Source organism: Panulirus ornatus, chromosome 1 (genome assembly GCF_036320965.1).
Source record: "Panulirus ornatus isolate Po-2019 chromosome 1, ASM3632096v1, whole genome shotgun sequence".
NCBI lineage: Eukaryota > Metazoa > Arthropoda > Malacostraca > Decapoda > Palinuridae > Panulirus > Panulirus ornatus.
This window is the reverse complement of record NC_092224.1, coordinates 87,060,840-87,080,851: the sequence shown is the minus strand read 5'-3', so window position 1 is coordinate 87,080,851 and position 20,012 is coordinate 87,060,840. Positions and strand designations below refer to the sequence as shown.

The 20,012-nt window shown below is 40.3% G+C and overlaps 1 protein-coding gene across 18 annotated transcripts in view; it reads right to left on the bottom strand.

The window, feature by feature from the left end:
- Positions 1-20,012, bottom strand: part of Mbs (Myosin binding subunit) — a 414,505-nt gene that overhangs the window by 233,473 nt on the left and 161,020 nt on the right. For 11 of the 18 annotated variants that reach the window (XM_071665288.1, XM_071665284.1, XM_071665281.1 and 8 more), the window contains 2 exons: positions 8,718-8,812; positions 561-710 (listed from right to left, as the gene is read on the bottom strand). In XM_071665288.1, coding sequence (XP_071521389.1) covers positions 561-710; positions 8,718-8,812 — 245 coding nt within the window. The remainder of the gene's footprint in view (positions 1-560; positions 711-8,717; positions 8,813-20,012) is intronic. The other 7 variants (XM_071665285.1, XM_071665286.1, XM_071665320.1 and 4 more) reach the window with 2 other exon arrangements.

The following is a 20,012-nucleotide window of genomic DNA, read 5'->3' as shown; positions in this document are numbered from 1 at the left end:
CAAATTACACACAAAAAAATTAAATAAATAAATGCATATTTTTCCAGTCTGCAAACAAAAATTAAAAATTCTGCAACCTGCTAACTAAAAGGAGGCAACCTTTTATGTGAAAAACAGTTACCTAGTCCAGGCATAACAGAGTGACTGACCATTCACACAACATTCTGAAGAAAAAAAATATGAACCCTAATGTCTGAAAACAGGTTCACATCCTTATCTCAAAATCAGTGAATACAGACCACCACCACTGCACAAAGTGTCCAGCATGAAAAAATACAAAACGTTCAAATTCTCCCTTTACAATTCCCAAAACATACCATACATAATCACAACTACTACAAAAGTAACATATATCAAAATATTGGAAGAAGACATGACCTTCAGTGACATTTGTTACACATCTAATTATACACTAAACTGAGGCTATATCCTATACGTATAATACAACACATTCAACACGATGCAACAAAATCCATTAGTCTACAAAGTCTCTAAGTTAAATTGCTATTCATTACTTTCACACACTGAGAGTGTGAATTATTACCACCACTGTGACTTACCAACTAAGTACTTCACAGGACTAAGGGTACGAGTACAACTACCCAAAATACTCTTATCCTTCTCCACATGCTCCTCCTCCTCTTCACTATGTGACTCTGATGAATCGCTACTGTCACTATTGGTGGTTTCTTCACTACTTTCTTCATCTTCTATGTAAGAAGTATCCAAATTTTCAAAGCAGCAGCATGTAAAGGATAAAGCCAAACACATAATCAACTTTCCTTGGATGTTAAGGTTACTTTTTCTTTTTGAAGCGGGTAGTATCCATCTAAGTCTAAAAAGTCATTCACATAATCATTCAAAATCTATGCATGCCTTTAATACAAGATGCATCACTTACAGTTTTAGTACTGTTAGATCTAAACAAAATCCCAATAAAAAGTTCAGTTTAATATCAATTCAAAATATAAGAATGTTATTACAAATTCATATCTGGTCATTATACAGTTCCTTCTCAAATGTCTCAACTCACCCATCACCCCGAAGTCAATACCTGGAGTAATGTTGAGAACGGTGATGGTAGTTAAATTTCACAAGAAAATAAGAAACATATAACTTACTGATGTGTAATAACAAAGCATATGCTTTTTGCTGATTATTTCTCATATTTCTTTTCAACTACAAGAATGGTTGATCTTTTTAATACAAGCAGAATTGAAAACATCCCCCTCGCCGTATTTCCTGCATGTCATAGAAGGTGATTAAGTGGGGTGGGAGCGGGGGGGGCTGAATATCCTCCCCTCCAGTGGGGTGGATCCTCCCCTCCAGTTTTTACTTTTCCAAAAGAAGAACAGAGAAGTGAAGATTTTCCCTCAAAGACCTGAAGCTACCTCGCTGACACAAGAAATGGCAAATATGTATAAAAAAAAGTATGAATAAGTACATGTGTATATATGTATATGTGTGTATTTGTATGTATGTATATGTATGTATATATGCGTATGTGGGTGTTTATGTATATATATGTGTATATGAGTGGATGGGCCATTCTTCGTCTGTTTCCTGGCACTACCTCGCTGATGCAAGAAACAGCGATTAAGTATAATAAAAATGAAAAAAATAAAATATAAATAAATGAGTGGATGGGTCATTCTTCGTCTGTTTCCTGGCACTACCTTGCTGATGCAGGAAGCGGCGATCAGGTATGATATAATATATATTCTTTCTCCCCATCCCTAAATGTCGTAGAAGGTGACTAAAGGGGTCAGGATCAGGGGGCTGGAAACCCTCTCTTTCTTGTATTTCAATTTCTAAAAGGTGAAACAGAAGGAGTCAGGCAGGGAATGCTCATCCTCCTTGCAGGCTCAGACTGGGGTGTCTGAATGTGTGTGGATGTAACCAAGATGAGAAGAGAGGAGACATAGGTAGTGTGTTTGAGGAAAGAAACCTGGATGTTTTGGCTCTGAGTGAAATGAAGCTCAAGGGTAAAGGGGAAGAGTGGTTTGGGAAAGCCCTGGGGATAAAGTCAGGTGTTGGTGAGAGGACAAGAGCTAAGTAGAGTAGCAATACTACTGAAACAGGAGTTGTGGGACTAGGTGATAGAGTGTCAGAAAGAAAATTTTAGATTGATGTGGGTAAAACTGAAAGTGGATGGATAGAGATGGGTGATCATTGGTCATGAGAAGAAAGATCATGAGTGGCAAGTGTTTTGGGAGCAGATGAGTGAGTGTGCCAATAGCTTTGATATACGAGACCGGGTTTTAGTGATGGGTGATTTAAATGCGAAAGTTAGTAAAGTGACAGTTGAGAGTATAATTGGTGTACATGGGGTATTCAGTGCTGTGAATGAAAATGGAGAAGAGCTTGTGGATTTGTGTGCTGAAAAAAGACTGATGACTGGGAATACCTGATTTAAAAAGAGATATACCTAAGTATATGCATGCAAGTAGGAGAGACGGTCAAAGGGCATAAATGGAATACGTGTTAATTGACAGGCATGTAAAAGAGAGACTTTTGGATGTTAATGTGCCGACAGGGGGAGCTGGAGTGATGTCTGATCACTATCTTGTGGAGGTGAAGATGAAGATTTGTAGAGGTCTTCAAGAAAGAAGAGAGAATGTTGGGGAGAAAAGAGTGGTGAGAGTCAGTGACCTTGGAAAGGACGAGTGTGAGGAAGTACCAGGAGAGACTGAGTGTAGAATAGCAAAAGGTGAGAAGATGAGAGCAGATGACGTGAGGGGAATGGGTGAGGAATGGGATTATTTTGAGAAGCAGTGATGGCTTGTGCAAAATATGTATGTGGCATGAGAAAGGTGGGAGGTGGGCAGATAAGAAAAGGTAGTCAGTGGTGGGATGAAGAAGTAAAGGTGTTAGTGAAAAAGAAGAGAGAGGCATTTGGACGATACTTGGGAGGAAGGAGTGCAAATAACTGGAGATGTATAAAATAAAGCAGCAGGAGGTCAAGAGAAAGGTGCAAGGGTTGAAAAACAGGGCAAATCAGAGTTGGAATGAGAGAGTATCATTAAACTTTAGAGAGAACATAAAGAAGTTTTGGAAGAAGGTAAATAACATGTATGAGACAAGAGAACTATTGGGAATATCAGGGAAGGGGCAAGAGGGAAAATATAACAAGTAATGATGAAGTGAGGAGGAGATGCAGCAAGTATTTTGAAGGTTTGTTGAATGTATTTGATGATACAGTGGCAGATATAGGGTATTTTGGTTGGGGTGGAGCGTGAAGAGAGAGAGTCATGGAGAATGGTTTTGTTAAGAGAGAAGAGGTAGTGAAAGCTTTGCGGAAGATGAAATCTGGTAAGACAGCAGGTTTGGATGGTATTGCAGTAGAATTCATTAAAAAGGGGGTGACTGTATTGTTCATTGGTTGGTAAGGATATTCATTGTATATATGGACCATAAAGAAGTGGCTGAGGATTGGCAGAGTGCTTTTATAGTGCCACTGTACAATGGAAAAGGGGATAAAGATGAGTGTTCAAACTACAGAGGCATAAGTTTGTTGAGTATTCCTGGGAAATCATATGGGAGGGTTTTGACTGAGAGGGTGAAGGTATGCACAAAGCATCAGATTGGGGAAGAGCAGTGTGGTTTCAGAAGTGGTAGAGGATGTGTGAATCAGGTGTTTGCTTTGAAGAATGTGTGAGAAAGACTTAGAAAAAAAGATGGCTCTGTATGTAGCATTTATAGATCTGGAGAAGGCATATGAGAGGGTTGATAGAGATGCTGTGTGGAAAGTCTTAAGAGTATATGGTGTGGGAGGTAAGCTGCTGGAAGCAGTGAAAAGTTTTTATCAAGGATGTAAGGCATGTTTACGAGTAGGAAGAGAGGAGAGTGATTGGTTCCCAGTGAATGTTGGTCTGCGGCAGGGGTGTGTGATGTCTCCATGGTTGTTTAATTTGTTTATGGATGGGGTGCTTAGGCAGGTAAATGCAGAGTTTTGGAGAGAGAGGTGAGTATGCAGTCGGTTGGGGATGAGAGGGCTTGGGAAGTGTCAGCTGCGGTCAGCTCTAATGGCTGATTCGATTGAGAAACTGCAGAAGTTGGTGACTGAGTTTGGAAAAGTGTGCGAAAGGAGAAAGCCGAGAGTATATGTGAATAAGAGCAAGGTCATTAGGTTCAGTAGGGTTGAGGGACAAGTTAATTGGGATGCAAGTTTGAATGGAGAAAAATTGGAGAAAGTGAAGTTTTAGATATCTGGGAGTGGACTTAGCAGCAGATGGAACCATGGAAGAGGAAGTCACAGGGTGGAGGAGGGGACCAAGATTCTGGGAGCGATGAAGAATGTGTGGGAGAGAATGTCATCTCAGAAAGCAAAAATGGGTATATATGAAGGAACAGTAGTTCCAACAATGTTATATGATTGCGAGGAGGGTGGATGTGTTGGAAATGAAATGTTTGAAGACAATATGTGTTGTGAGGTGGTTTGATCAATTAAGTAATGAAAGGGTGAGACAGATATGTGGAAACATAAAGGGTGTGGTTGAGAAAGCATAAGAGGGTGTGTTGAAATGGTTTGGAGATATGGAGAGAATGAGTGAGGAAAGATTGACATAAAGGATATATGTGCCTGAGGTAAAGGGAACAAGGAGAAGCAGGAGACCAAATTGGAGGTGGAAGGATGGAGTGAAAAAGATTTTGAGCAATCGAGGCCTGAACATACAGGAGAGTGAGAGGCGTGCAAGGAATACAGTGAATTGGAACAATGTGGTATGCCAGGGTCGATGAGCTGTCAATGGACTGAACCAGCATATGTGAAACATCTGGGGTAAACCATGAAAAGGTCTGTTTGGCCTGGATGTGGAGAGGGAGTTGTGGTTTCGATGCATTACACATGACAGTTAGAGACTGAACGTGAATGAATGTGGCCATTTTTGTCTGCTTTCCTAGCACTACCTCACTGAAGCAGGAGGTAGAAATACTGTTTCCTGTATTGCAGGACTGCGTTGGGAATGGATGAAGGAGAGCAAGTATGAATATGTACATGTATATATGTTGATATGTATATGCATGTATGGACTGAACCAGGGCATGTGAAGCATCTGGGGTAAACCATGGAAGGGTCTGGGTGCCTGGATGTGGATGGGAGCTGAGGTTTCGGTGCAATACACGACAGCTAGAGACTAAGTGTGAATGAATGTGGTCCTTCTATCTGTTTTTCCTAGCGCTTCCTCAATGAAGCGGGAGGTAGCATTGCCATTTCCTGTGTGGCAAGTATGAATATGTACATGTGTATATATGTACATATCTGTGTATGTGTGTATTTGTATGTATATATTGATATATGCATGCATCCCTGGGGAAAGGGGAGAAAGAATACTTCCCACGTATTCCCTGCGTATTGTATAAGGCGACTAAAAGGGGAGGGAGCAGGGGGCTGGAAATCCTCCCCTTCTGTTTTTAATTTTCCAAAAGAAGTAACAGAGAAGGGGGCCAAGTGAGGATTACCTCTAAGGCTCAGCCCTGTGTTCTTAATGCTACCTCGCTTATGAAGATGGCGAATATGTATAAAACAAATATGTATATATATATGTGCATGTATGGGCATTTATGTATATATATGTGCATATGAGTGGATGGGCCATTCTTCGTCTGTTTCCTGACACTGCCTCCTGACGCAGGAAACTGCAATTAAGCATAATAAATATAAATAAGTCTTGTGCACGGGGAAGAAGAAAGAGGAGTGAATGGTTCCAAGTGGGAGGGGAGTGTGATGTCACCATGGTTGTTTAATTTGTTTATTGATGGGAGGTAAATGTGAGTCTGGAGAGAGGGGTTAGTATGCAGTCTGTTGGGGATGAGAGGTCCTGGAAAGTGAGATAGTTGTTGTCTGCAGATGATACGGCTGATTCACGCGAGAAACTGCAGAAGCTGGTGACTGAGACTGGAAGCGTGAAAAAGAAAAAGTTGAGAGTGAATGTGAATATAGGCGTTATCAGATCCAACTGAGTTGATCAACATGTTAGTTGGGTATGTAAGTTTGAATGGAGAAAAACTGGAAGAGAAGTGTTTTAGATATCTGGGAGTGGTCATGGCAACAAATGGAACCATGGAAGTGGATATGAGGCATAGGATAGGGGAGGGGGCAAAGGTTTTGGGAGTGCTGAAGAATGTGTGGTGTACTTAAAATGGTTAAAGCACGTGGAAAGGACAAGCAAACAAAGATTGATTCAGGGTATCTAAATGTCAAAAGTGGAGTTAATGAGGGGGATACTATGTAGGAGATGGAAGGATGGAATGAAGGAGGCTTCTGGGTAACAAAGTTTGAATATTCAGGGGGGTTAGAGATGTAAATGGGACAGAGGAATAAAGAAGACTGGATCAATAAGGTCTGTGAGTGCAATGTGCAGTTATTGAGCTGAATTAGGGCATATGAAGTGATGAAGATTATCCAAAGAACAGTCATGGGGCTTGGCTGTGGACTGTAGGGATAGGGTTTTGGTGTGCTATACAAGATAAATAGTAAGATGATGTGTGCAAATGAAGCCACTTGTTATTCATCAAAGCACTACTTTAGTAATGCTGGAGAAGCTCAGAAAAAAAATCATGAGCTGAGGAAAAGACTTTCATAAAGTTTGAAACATCTACCTCCTTAAAAACTTGAAAAGACCACTTCTCATACAAAGATCGACATCTTTTCATTAATGAAATACTTTTTTCAAATATGTTTGCCTTTTCCTGTGTTAGCAAGGAAGCTCCAGGACCAAGCAAAGAAATAGTACCATCTGCTCACATCCAACCTTTAGCTGTCATGCATAATGTATCAAAACCAGAGCCCTCTAACCACAACAAAGCCCCACAGACTTTTCTAATGTTCCCCAACTGCCTCATGTGCCCTGGTTCAGCCCACTGACAACAAATTGTCCCCAGTATACCACATCACTCCAATTCACTCTATCCTTTGCATGCCTTACACCCTCCTGCATGTTCAGGCCCTAAGCCTTCAAAGTACCTTTTAATATAACTTTCCACCTCCTCCTTGGTTTTCCATACTCCTTGTTCCCTCTACTTTTGACATGTATACCTTCTTAGTATCATTTTCTAATTTCTCTCTATATGTCCAAACCATTTCAGCACATCCACTTCAGTTCTCACATTCACACTACTCTTACTGCTACACCTCTTTCTTACCCAGTCTCTTCTTATTCAACAAACCTGACCACACCACAGTTTGTCATTGAACATTTCATTTCTGATACATTCTTCCTTATTTATTTATTCATTTATTTATTTTGCTTTGTCGCTGTCTCCCACGTTTGCAAGGTAGCGCAAGGAAACAGACGAAAGAAATAGCCCAACTCACCCCCATACACATGTATATACACACACGTTCACACACACAAATATACATACCTATACATCTCAATGTACACACATATATACACACACAGACATATACATATATACCCATGCACACAATTCACACTGTCTGCCTTTATTCATTCCCATCGCCACCCCGCCACACATGGAATACCATCCCCCTCCCCCCTCACGTGTGCGGGGTAGCGCTAGATAAAGACAACAAAGGCCTCATTCGTTCACACTCAGTCTCTAGCTGTCACGCAATAATGCCCGAAACCACAGCTCCCTTTCCACATCCAGGCCCCATACAGCTTTCCATGGTTTACTCCAGACGCTTCACTTGCCCTGATTCAATCAACTTCCTAGCCTTTACATTTTTGTCTAAAGCCCATGCCTCATATCCATAAAACATCTACAAGACTACTATACAATAAAACATAACTATAATTGCGCTTAAAGGCAATGACCTCTCTTTCCACACATTCCCCAATGCACCCATGACTCTGCCACTTCACTCATGCTATGAATCACTTCAGCCCCACTTATTCCATTCACCGCCATATCTAATCCCAAGTATCTAAAATACTCCACTTCCTCCAAATTCTATCCATTCAAACTTTTACTTGAAATATCCTCTCTTTTCACAGCTAAATCTAGTAACATACTATTATTCAAATTCATTCTCGACTTTCTCCTTTAACATACACTCCCAAACTTAAGACACCAGCTTCTACAGTTACTCACCAAAATCTGCAACCACAGCTATATCATCAAAAAGCAACAAATTATTTGCCTCCCAGGTGCCATCCCATCCCCAAATGACTGCATACATACTCCTCTCTCCAACAACCTTGCATTCACCTCCCTCACCACCCCATTCATAAACACAATAACAGCCATGGTGACAAAACACACCCCTGCCGCAGACCCATCTACACCTGGAACTACTCACCCTCCTCTCTATCTACTTGCATACACATCTAATCCTAAGTAAAAACTCCTTACTGCTTCTTAATTCATCTGCTTGGAAGAATTGGAGGTAAGGTGGTTTTAATATAGCATAAGTTCCTATTTGCTTTACAAAAATGCAGTTGCTTGACCTACAGAGGATAGCTCTTTAAATCCAAAGCTGTATACTTTATTGGAGATGTATAGCTTCCTATACCGAGTCTACACGCATCAACATAGGAAAGATTAGCATACACTCTTCAAATGTTGTAAAGAGCAGATTGTGCTCCAGCATCATGACTGCAATATATTGTAGAAATTCATTACTAGTCATTGTGTTGTGACTATGGAAGATATTCATCTAATACAGATATAACAACACACATGTACATCACCTTCAGAGGTGTATTATTTGTAATATGTTAGTACACTATGATCTACAAAGAAAAACTCACCCACATCAGATGAGGACTCTTCACCAGACGTACCATCAGATTCCCGCTGATCTTCTCTCTCCTTTTTACTACTATGCTCCCGAGGTGGTGATGTTCTGTTGGATAAATAATTTAATTGATGAAAAGCTCAAGAAGAAAAATATAGTTAATATTCCATCAATCCTGAAAATCCCAGTACAAATATGGCAATGTAAAGACACACACATGAAAGTTTTTATCCCAACTTTACCACTGTATTGAAAAAAAAGTTACTGAAACCTTAACTAGTACCAGAATCATGTTTTTTACACAACAATTAACACTTTGTCTTCAGTTTTCAAGCACTGATCTCTAGCTGTTCAGATACTCATCCTCTTGTCTTCCCAGGCAATGAACTGATCTTCATCTTCTGTGCCTAGTTAGTGACTCCCATGTGTCTTCCCAGCCACATACTGATCCTCTATTCACTACACAGTCAGGCAATGAACTGATCTCCATCTCCTGTACCTAGTTACTGACTCCCATGTGTCTTCCCAGCCACATACTGATCCTCTATTCACTATACAGTCATTAAAGAATTTCCTTATCAACCAGGTACAACCCAACCAGGGTCTCACTTCAACATTCACATTTACAATATCATTAGAAGACTTGATCTTTGCACCCTATGTATTCTACATTTGCCTAGTCTAGGTGCTCTTTTATCTTTTAATGGAGGTTCCAGTCACAGACAGAAGTCCATATCAAGGTTAGACCTTAATTGAAATATGGAAAGGGCAATAAAAGGGGAAAAGAAGAGATGCCATAAAGTAGTTATGAATTTTGGAGGAAATGAACAGCCACCCTTTTAATTCTAAGAAGTGCATGGTTAAAGTTATTGGGAAATATATGAAAGTTTGAATGGAGAAAAACTGGAGGAAGTAAAGTGTTTTAGATATCTGGGAGTGGATCTGGCAGCGGATGGAACCATGGAAGCGGAAGTGAATCACAGGGTGGGGGAGGGGGGGCGAAAATTCTGGGAGCATTGAAGAATGTGTGGAAGTCAAGAACATTATCTCAAAAAGCAAAAATGGGTATGTTTGAAGGAATAGTGGTTCCAACAATGTTGTATGGTTGCGAGGCGTGGGCTATGGATAGAGTTGTGCGCAGGAGGGTGGATGTGCTGGAAATGAGATGTTTGAGGACAATGTGTGGTGTGAGGTGGTTTGATCGAGTAAGTAATGTAAGGGTAAGAGAGATGTGTGGAAATAAAAAGAGCATGGTTGAGAGAGCAGAAGAGGGTGTTTTGAAATGGTTTGGGCACATGGAGAGAATGAGTGAGGAAAGACTGACCAAGAGGATATATGTGTCGGAGGTGGAGGGAACGAGGAGAAGTGGGAGACCAAATTGGAGGTGGAAAGATGGAGTGAAAAAGATTTTGAGTGATCGGGGCCTGAACATGCAGGAGGGTGAAAGGCGGGCAAGGAATAGAGTGAATTGGATCGATGTGGTATACCGGGGTTGACGTGCTGTCAGTGGATTGAATCAGGGCATGTGAAGCGTCTGGGTTAAACCATGGAAGGTTGTGTGGGGCCTGGATGTGGAAAGGGAGCTGTGGTTTCGGGCATTATTGCATGACAGCTGGAGACTAAGTATAAACAAATGGGGCCTTTGTTGTCTTTTCCTAGTGCTACCTCGCACACATGAAGGGGGAGGGGGATGGTATTCCATGTGTGGCGAGGTGGCGATGGGAATGAATAAAGGCAGACAGTGTGAATTGTGTGCATGGGTATATATGTATGTGTCTGTGTGTGTATATATATGTGTACATTGAGATTGTATAGGTATGTATATTTGTGTGTGTGGACGTGTGTGTATATACATGTGTATGGGGGTGGGTTGGGCCATTTCTTTCTTCTGTTTCCTTGCACTACCTCGCAAATGCGGGAGACAGCGACAAAGCAAAATAATAATAATAATATGAAAATTCCATAGCTTCAAGATATAAGGAAAGAAACAGTTATTAAAACAGCACACATTTGAGTTGCCAACAGCCATACATTAATCATGTGATGCAACAGCTTGCTAAGTATTGAGTGGTCTAGCTAGCAGAGGTGCCACAAAAGCAGCCATCCCTCACAAACAAAATCAAAAACTAATACCTAAAGAACAAAAGTGAACCAACATTACAGCGCAGGTCAAGTGGGTCAAGTTTTTAAGTTAGCCTGGGAAAGTCAATAAGTTGGACTACTTTCAACTTAACAACTCAACTTTGTTGAGTAAGGTTGAAGAGATAGAACCACGCCAGATGTGAAAGCAGTACTCCATACAAGGACAGATCAATCCTTTGTATAAACAAAGCAACTCTTTGCACAAAAAAAAATCAATACAAACACAGGACTCCCAGTTTCTCCTATCTTCATCATTTTATTACCATACTTGATTGCCATTTCCCACATCAGCAAGGTAGTGCCAAGAAACAGACAAAGAAAGACCCATCCACTCATATACAAACATATATACAAACACACCCATTTTATTTATTTATTTATCTATCTTGCTTTGTCGCTGTCTCCCGCGTTAGTGAGGTAGCGCAAGGACACAGACGAAAGAATGGCCCAACCCACCCACATACACATGTATATACATACGCGTCTACACACGTAAATATACATACCTATACATCTCAACGTATACATATATATACACACACAAACATTTACATATATACCCATGTACATAATTCATAGTCTGCCTTTATTCATTCCCACTGCCACCTCGCCACACATAAAATAACAACTCCCTCCCCCCCTCATGTGTGCAAGGTAGCGCTAGGAAAAGACAACAAAGGCCCAATTCATTCACATTCAGTCTCTAGCTGTCATGTAATAATGCACCGAAACCACAGCTCCCTTTCCATATCCAGGCCCCACAGAACTTTCCATGGTTTACCCAAGACGCTTCACATGCCCTGGTTCAATCCACTGACAGCACATTGACCCCGGTATACCACATTGTTCCAATTCACTCTATTCCTTGCACGCCTTTCACCCTCCTGCATGTTCAGGCCCCACACTCTGCCATACACACTCATACACATACATATAAACATATACACATACACATTCATATACATATATACACATATATTTTTTTTTTTTTTATTATACTTTGTCGCTGTCTCCCGCGTTTGCGAGGTAGCGCAAGGAAACAGACGAAAGAAATGGCCCAACCCCCCCCCCCCCATACACATGTATATACATACGTCCACACACGCAAATATACATACCTACACAGCTTTCCATGGTTTACCCCAGACGCTTCACATGCCTTGATTCAATCCACTGACAGCACGTCAACCTCGGTATACCACATCGCTCCAATTCACTCTATTCCTATACACATATACATATTCATATTCACTTGCCTTCATCCATTCCCGGCGCCAATTTGCCCCATAGGAAGTCAGCGAGGTAGCACCAGGAAAACACATAAAAAAAAAACATTCGTTCACTCTGTCTCTGTCATGTGTAATGCACTGAAACCACAGCTCCCTATCCACATCCATGCCCCAAGCACCTCTCCATGGTATACCCTAGACATTTCACATGCCCTAATTCAGTCCTCTGACAGCACATCGACCCCACTATATCACATCACCATATCATTCCAAATTCACTCTAATCCTTGTATGCCTCTCTATCTCTATCTATCTATCTATATATCAAATGCCCATTCCCTCTAAGAACTCCCATCAAAGGAATGGCCATGAAAAAAAGAATTTTCACTTATCCCTGTCCTTACATGCCACTTTTGCATACATCATTCCATGCATTCATCAACCATTTCTCTCCCTCCAGTGCTTGTCCACTCTATTTCCCCATGTCAAAGGTGGTCTTCCACTCACACCAACCCCTTTAACTGTACTATCATACACTCCTTGTAAACTCCCCACCTACCATTCTCTTCACATGCCCAAACCCCCTCAAAGTATTACATTTCACCCACTCAACCACTCCATAATCAATTCTCTTTGCATTCTCTGCCATACCACATCCAGACCCTGGATTCTTGACCTCTGTGACTTATTCCATGTCCATGTTTTGGCTGCATAGGTCAGGGCTGGGAGGAATAAGTTGTCCCTTACTCCTCTCTTCACTTCCATGCTTACACCTCTATCAATTATTTTTCTATTAAGGGATCCAATGACTCTTTTTACTCTGTACTGTTCTCTCCCCTATCTCTCCTTCCATAACAACAAACTTACTCAAGACAACTGCTAAATACTTAAATTCTCTTACCCCTTCAAGTCTTTCTCTCCCAACATACAAAGCACAGTTTAGTACAATTTCTTTTGCCTTTCACGCTATATGGTTTTACAAAACACATACCTTCACTGTTTCCTTTCAAACACCATTGCTTTACTTTTACTTGCATATACTTTCAAGCACCTCACACCCACATGTATACAAAAAACTTTAGCTCAACTCTCTATCCATTCTTACACATGCATTTGCAACTCTACAGAAGACTTTCACACCATTCAACAGACATCCTTCTCCCTAACATATCCTTAACTAATTCCATAAAGCACTGTACTCAACTCTGTCATATACTTCAGCAAAAGCTGTACATAACTTCTTACCTTTCACTAGATACTTGTTCACATTCATTCTCATAGCACAAATCTGATCCACGCATTCCCTGCCTTTCCTTAAGGCACTTTTCCTGGTATACTCAACAGACTTATTCCCCTATAATTGCTAAATTGCTACAAATATCCTTTGCAACTGCTTTTTTCAATAAAGGCATAATAATAGCTTTCATCCAATCCTCATGCATACCTTTCCACTCTATAACATTTTCTCCTCAACATTTCAACTTTTGGCCATAATCCCATCCATACCAGGTGCTTTTCCTCTCAACTTCATTATTACCCTTTTTTCCTCCCTTCTTGCTATAGGCTCCTGCAATTCTAACCTTTTCCTTCCATCCTCCATATCCATCCATGTAACAACTGCTGCCTCACCTTCTCCCACATCCATCAGGACATCATATGGCTTTTTCCATCTCCTTCCACTTTCTCCTTTTGATTTGGCAACTCTCCTTCTTTACTTTTCATATCTATACTGCATGATACTGTATCTACCTTGTTGAAATGCTTTCAGGATTTGGATGTTAATGCTTATACCTTTTATGTGTTAACAGGCATATACCACCATACAACTTTCTTAACACTAATCTATGTAATTCAAACTCTTTCAGTCTTTCAAGGCTGTTCTTATGCTCAAGTCAATTTATTTCACATGTAAAGTGTTTTTATATTCTCTCTAATTGGCTCAATTCACTTTACATAACTGACAACCATACATCACAGCAATATTCAATTTTAATTTTTGTATATACATGAAAATTTGGGGAAGAGCAGTGTGGTTTCAGAAGTGGTAGAGGATGTGTGGATCAGGTGTTTGCTTTGAAGAATGTATGTGAGAAATACTTAGAAAAGCAAATGGATTTGTATGTAGCATTTATGGATCTGGAGAAGGCATATGATAGAGTTGATAGAGATGCTCTGTGGAAGGTATTAAGAATATATGGTGTGGGAGGCAAGTTGTTAGAAGCAGTGAAAAGTTTCTATCGAGGATGTAAGGCATGTGTACGTGTAGGAAGAGAGGAAAGTGATTGGTTCTCAGTGAATGTAGGTTTGCGGCAGGGGTGTGTGATGTCTCCATGGTTGTTTATTTTGTTTATGGATGGGGTTGTTAGGGAGGTGAATGCAAGAGTCTTGGAAAGAGGGGCAAGTATGAAGTCTGTTGGGGATGAGAGAGCTTGGGAAGTGAGTCAGTTGTTGTTCGCTGATGATACAGCGCTGGTGGCTGATTCATGTGAGAAACTGCAGAAGCTGGTGACTGAGTTTGGTAAAGTGTGTGAAAGAAGAAAGTTAAGAGTAAATGTGAATAAGAGCAAGGTTATTAGGTACAGTAGGGTTGAGGGTCAATTCAACTGGGAGGTGAGTTTGAATGGAGAAAAACTGGAGGAAGTGAAGTGTTTTAGGTATCTGGGAGTGGATCTGGCAGCGGATGGAACCATGGAAGCGGAAGTGGATCATAGGGTGGGGGAGGGGGCGAAAATTCTGGGAGCCTTGAAGAATGTGTGGAAGTCGAGAACATTATCTCGGAAAGCAAAAATGGGTATGTTTGAAGGAATAGTGGTTCCAACAATGTTGTATGGTTGCGAGGCGTGGACTATGGATAGAGTTGTGCACAGGAGGATGGATGTGCTGGAAATGTGATGTTTGAGGATAATGTGTGGTGTGAGGTGGTTTGATCGAGTAAGTAATGTAAGGGTAAGAGAGATGTGCGGAAATAAAAAGAGCGTGGTTGAGAGAGCAGAAGAGGGTGTTTTGAAATGGTTTGGTCACATGGAGAGAATGAGTGAGAAAAGATTGACCAAGAGGATATATGTGTCGGAGGTGGAGGGAACGAGGAGAAGAGGGAGACCAAATTGGAGGTGGAAAGATGGAGTGAAAAAGATTTTGTGTGATCGGGGCCTGAACATGCAGGAGGGTGAAAGGAGGGCAAAGAATAGAGTGAACTGGAGCGATGTGGTATACCGGGGTTGACATGCTGTCAGTGGATTGAATCAAGGCATGTGTATGGGGGTGGGTTGGGCCATTTCTTTCGTCTGTTTCCTTGCGCTACCTCGCAAACGCGGGAGACAGCGAAAAAAAAAAAAAAAAAAAAAAAAAAAAAAAAAAAAAAAATTTTCATCATTAGTTTTCTTTCTACTCATAAGTGCTTAATACCATAACACTCATTCTTCTGCTGGTAAGGGATGTCTATGTCCACCTGAAATTCAAGATTTTCACTTACATTCATTTTCAAACCTCTGACATCTTATCTAGTTTCTATTTCTTTTCCTGTGCTGAAATTCTGTTAATACTCCATGACTTATTTGTTCAGTCCTCTTTGTTAAATTCCATTAGATTCTCTTCCACCTATTTGTATATGTTTCGAGCCTAGAGAGGTCCTCAAGGTTCCTCACCCAAACAGGCCACACTAAGCCAACCTGGTGAAATACACTGCTGGTCAACCAAGCTGCTGGAAACAACTGCCCTCATACTGCAAAACCACCCCAGCCTGGCTGGTCTCATACACTTTGTAGGAACCTGTTCAGTGCACTCTTCTACTTATCTACTGTGCACCCTGTGCTGTTTCAGAAGGTAGATGGCAAGCTGTTGAAGCATCTTCGGCACCAGATGTTAAAGGTGCTCTCTTTGGATTTCAGAGGTAGCATTTCACAAAGTCTTCCTTGCCTGTCATGCCAGTATGGTGTAATTTCCAAATGTAAGTTGGGAACCAAAAATGTAAAATTTTTCAGGTTGAGATGATGATATACCTCTCCCATCTTCGGCCATTCCTAGTAATTGAGTAACTTCACCATGTCAATATGGGCTGTGAAATATCTTTAAACACTCTCAAACTCCATAATCTCACTTGCCAACCCAGAAATACTCACTTCATTAAAGAATTAGTGCCTTTAATAGTCACTGGTTTTTCTTCCCTTCTCTTGAAGCTTTGCAAGATCCAGCCTGCCATCCTTCTTAATGAGGCAACCATAGTTTTGTTGCGATCACTAAAGGTTAGGCTGACAGGCATTATTATACAAAGTCTTTCAAATTATTCATCTGATTTATGATAGTGGCTATGTCTGTCTGGTACTCTATGTTCCTTTTGATTTCTTCCTTTTCCCCACATCAGAGGAATTGAAACTTATGTCAACTGAAATGCATGTTGTTCTCAGCTGCCTAATCAAATAATTCATTTATGTCTCTTTGTGGCCTTTCAGCAACTCCTGTTAGTGTGATTTTCATAATCTTATATTATCTGCAAAAGATAATATCAAACTGGTTTGTGTGCATCAATGTCAGACATAAAAATGAGGAACTGGGGGGATGCAAGAACAGTTCCTCAAGGGACTGAGCTTTTATCAAGGAGACATTGGTGATGGTATGGTTTACATGTTATGATCTATCAGTAAAAAAGTCGTAAATCCATCTCCCATTTTTCATGTCATTCCTACCTTTCGCATTTTATGTCCACTGACTACATGGTCACATTTGTCAAATGCTCTTGCAAAGTCTGTATAAATCAACTCAGCATTTTCTGTTTCAAGAGTTTCAATAATGCTATCATAGTGTCATACAATGAGAGAGACAAGATCTTCCTACCCTCAAACCTTGTTGTCCTGGGTCATACAAATTCTTCACTTCTATAAACTCACTCAGTTTGTTTGCTTCTTAGGACTCTTTGGAAGATTCTAATGATGTGAAATGTTAATGCTACTGGTTGAAAGTTTTTGGGACTGCTTTGAGGAGTGGGGCAATATGGATTAGTTTAAGACTCTCAGGAATGGTGCCCCAATCTAGACTTTTTCTCCAGATCATATTTAGTGCAAATGCTAGAGATGCTTTACAATTCTTAATGAAGACTGAGTTCCATGAGTCAAAACCTAGGACTGCGTGCATGGGCATGCTCTTAAAAGTCCTACTGAATTTCGAGCTGAGGTGGTGATATGTGCAATATACACCTGGGGGATTACTGCTCAAGAAGATGTCTGCGTGGTCACTTATTTCTAGTGTAGTTTTTGGCTCAATGAATAAATATGCATATTGCCTTTTTAGAATCTCACTCATCTCTTAGCATTCATCTGTAATGATACCTTCTTAATGCTCTAAGTGGGCCAGTGGAGTTTGTGGTTCTGGATTTGTTTTGCATACGAGTAAAAAAAAATTTGTCATACATATTTGCTATTTCCACCATTAATGAAGTAGCATTAAGAACAGAGGACTGAGCCTTAGAGGGAATATCCTCAGTTGGCCCTCTTCTCTGTTTCTTCTTTTGGAAAATTAAAAATGGGAGGGGAGGATTTCCGGCCCCCTGGTCCCCCCCCCTTCAGTCGCCTTCTATGATACGCAGGAATACATGGGAAGTATTCTTTCTCCTTTATCCCCAGGAATAATGAGCAAAAGTACTTAGGTTATTTCTCATTTTGTTAATGACTTTCTTTTTTTCTTCTTTATCCTGTGTATGAGGCTGGGGGACAAATGTTGGATGATGTGAAAGCCTTCAATTAGGGAGTAAATGCATCTGTACACATGGATTGAGAATTGAGTGAAGTTGCATATGTCTGTGTGATTCATGTGTGTAAGCAAAGGTGACTGAAGAAAATGCAAGACAAGAAGAAAAAATGCATGTAAAAGTAATGCAATAGTTTGAAAGAAAACATCAAGAAATTACAGACTTTGCAAAGCCCTATTAATTGAAAGAAGTATGCTAAACAGTGTTATAGTTGGTGAGAAACACTGGAAATGGTGACAGAATTTAAGTATCTGGGAGCTATCTTGGATAAGTTTGGTGATAGGGGAAGAAAGGTAAGGAACAGAACAGTTCAGGGTAGAAGAGTCACTGGGTTCCTTAACTGAATAGTGAAGGGTAGAAGTGTAAGTATGGACATGAAGAAATTATCAATGGACAGCACAGTCCTCCCAACCCTGACCTATGCAGCTGAAACGTGGATATGGGATGAGTTATTTGAAATGTGGAAATTTTAATGGAGCATGTGGTATGACTAGATGGAATGAGGGAAGTAATAATGGGATGTATGAGAGATGTGGTATGGCAGAAAATGCAAAGGGAATGAATTGTGGAGTGGAAGAGTGGGTGAAACATAATACTCTAAGGCGGTTTGGGTTTGGCCATGAGGAAAGAATGCAAGATTGGGAGTTTACAAGGAGAGTGTATGATACAATGATTAAAGGAGGTTTGTCGAAGAGGAAAACCACTTGAGACATGGGAATACAATATGGAAGAGTACTGGGGGGAGAGAAATGTGAGAAAAATACATGGAATGAGGTAAGCTGGAGAGGACAGGGATAAGTGGAGACTTTTGCCATTATTGTGTATACCTATAAGAGCCAGAAATACAAGCCCTTCTTCTGTCATTCTTGATCAACAGTCTGACTTTCTCCTTCACAAAACTTATAAGTGATCCTTTAACACAACATCTAGCTACAACTGTCATAGATGAAAGCAGAAGTTGCTTTACATTTGGTAAATGAAAAGCATTCTTTCAAAAAACAAATAACAGTGTTTGGGCATTTTAAACGTGTCACTTTTTCCATCGTGATTACCATGATATTAGCTCACTTTGCAGAACATTTTATGATGGAAATACTGTTCATAAACACTGGCAGCTGATACAACCTCATTTATATCCATATCCTTTGTTGATAGAGAATAATTCAATGAAATAAAAGCCAGATGGTTTCGAGGAAACCTTTCTTTCATCTCTGACAGCAGATAAGCAACAAAAGGGATGAAGATACTCATCTTACAGTATTCTCCATGTGAAGCCATGCTGACATTCATTTGATGTTTTTTCACTTAAAACACATGGTACCTCATACTTTATTTCAATTATTACTGCCATCTCTTCTGTTCATGCAAAAACTTAGACAGTGAATTTCCTGCAGTTTTCTAGAGCTACAATGGAATCACTATTAAGACAAACTGCTTTGGTAATATCTATGACAGATTTCTGTTACTTGACTGACAGATGACATGTTATGCTAAAACCAATCATGCAAATGGGAAGTATGACAATGAATGTATGCAAGTATGACCTAAAATCTGCATTTTGGTACCATAGCACATCTAATGCTATTTTTAGATCAAGTGTTGAGCTCTCAATTCTGTAAGGGCATCTACTACGGCAAGCAACACATTGTTAAACACCACAATTGAATCATGTCACTATATCCAAGTCTGACACAATGGTTTCATATTTTTCTTCCTGGTCTCATCATCCAGGAATAGGGCATCTTTTTCTCAGATTCAAACTCCTTTTTTAGCACAAAAAATCTTTAATACCTAAAGACATATCAATGTTATTTTAGCACAAAAAAAAAAATCACTTTTTCTTCCATATCTTGGTTAACTAGTAGGTCATTCAAATTAATAGACGATGTGTAATCAAAGCCTGCTAAACTCCTAGGGGAGGCAAGCACCCCATGTGCCTCCCCACCTGGGCACACCATTCTTATGTTATAGAAGTAACTGACACTGAGATTTCTTATAGTACTTACTATAGCTGCTTGTAACATAGGCACTTCTACACACCGAAAGAGCATGCCTTCCAAATTAAATGAAGCTGGAATGAGGCAACCTATACAAGTAATCCCCAAGTGCCCTAAGTATTAAAGAATGAAAATGCTGGGGGTATGGACATAGCAATGACTGAAAGAGTAAAAAACAAAGGTATAACTGAAGTGGAGTG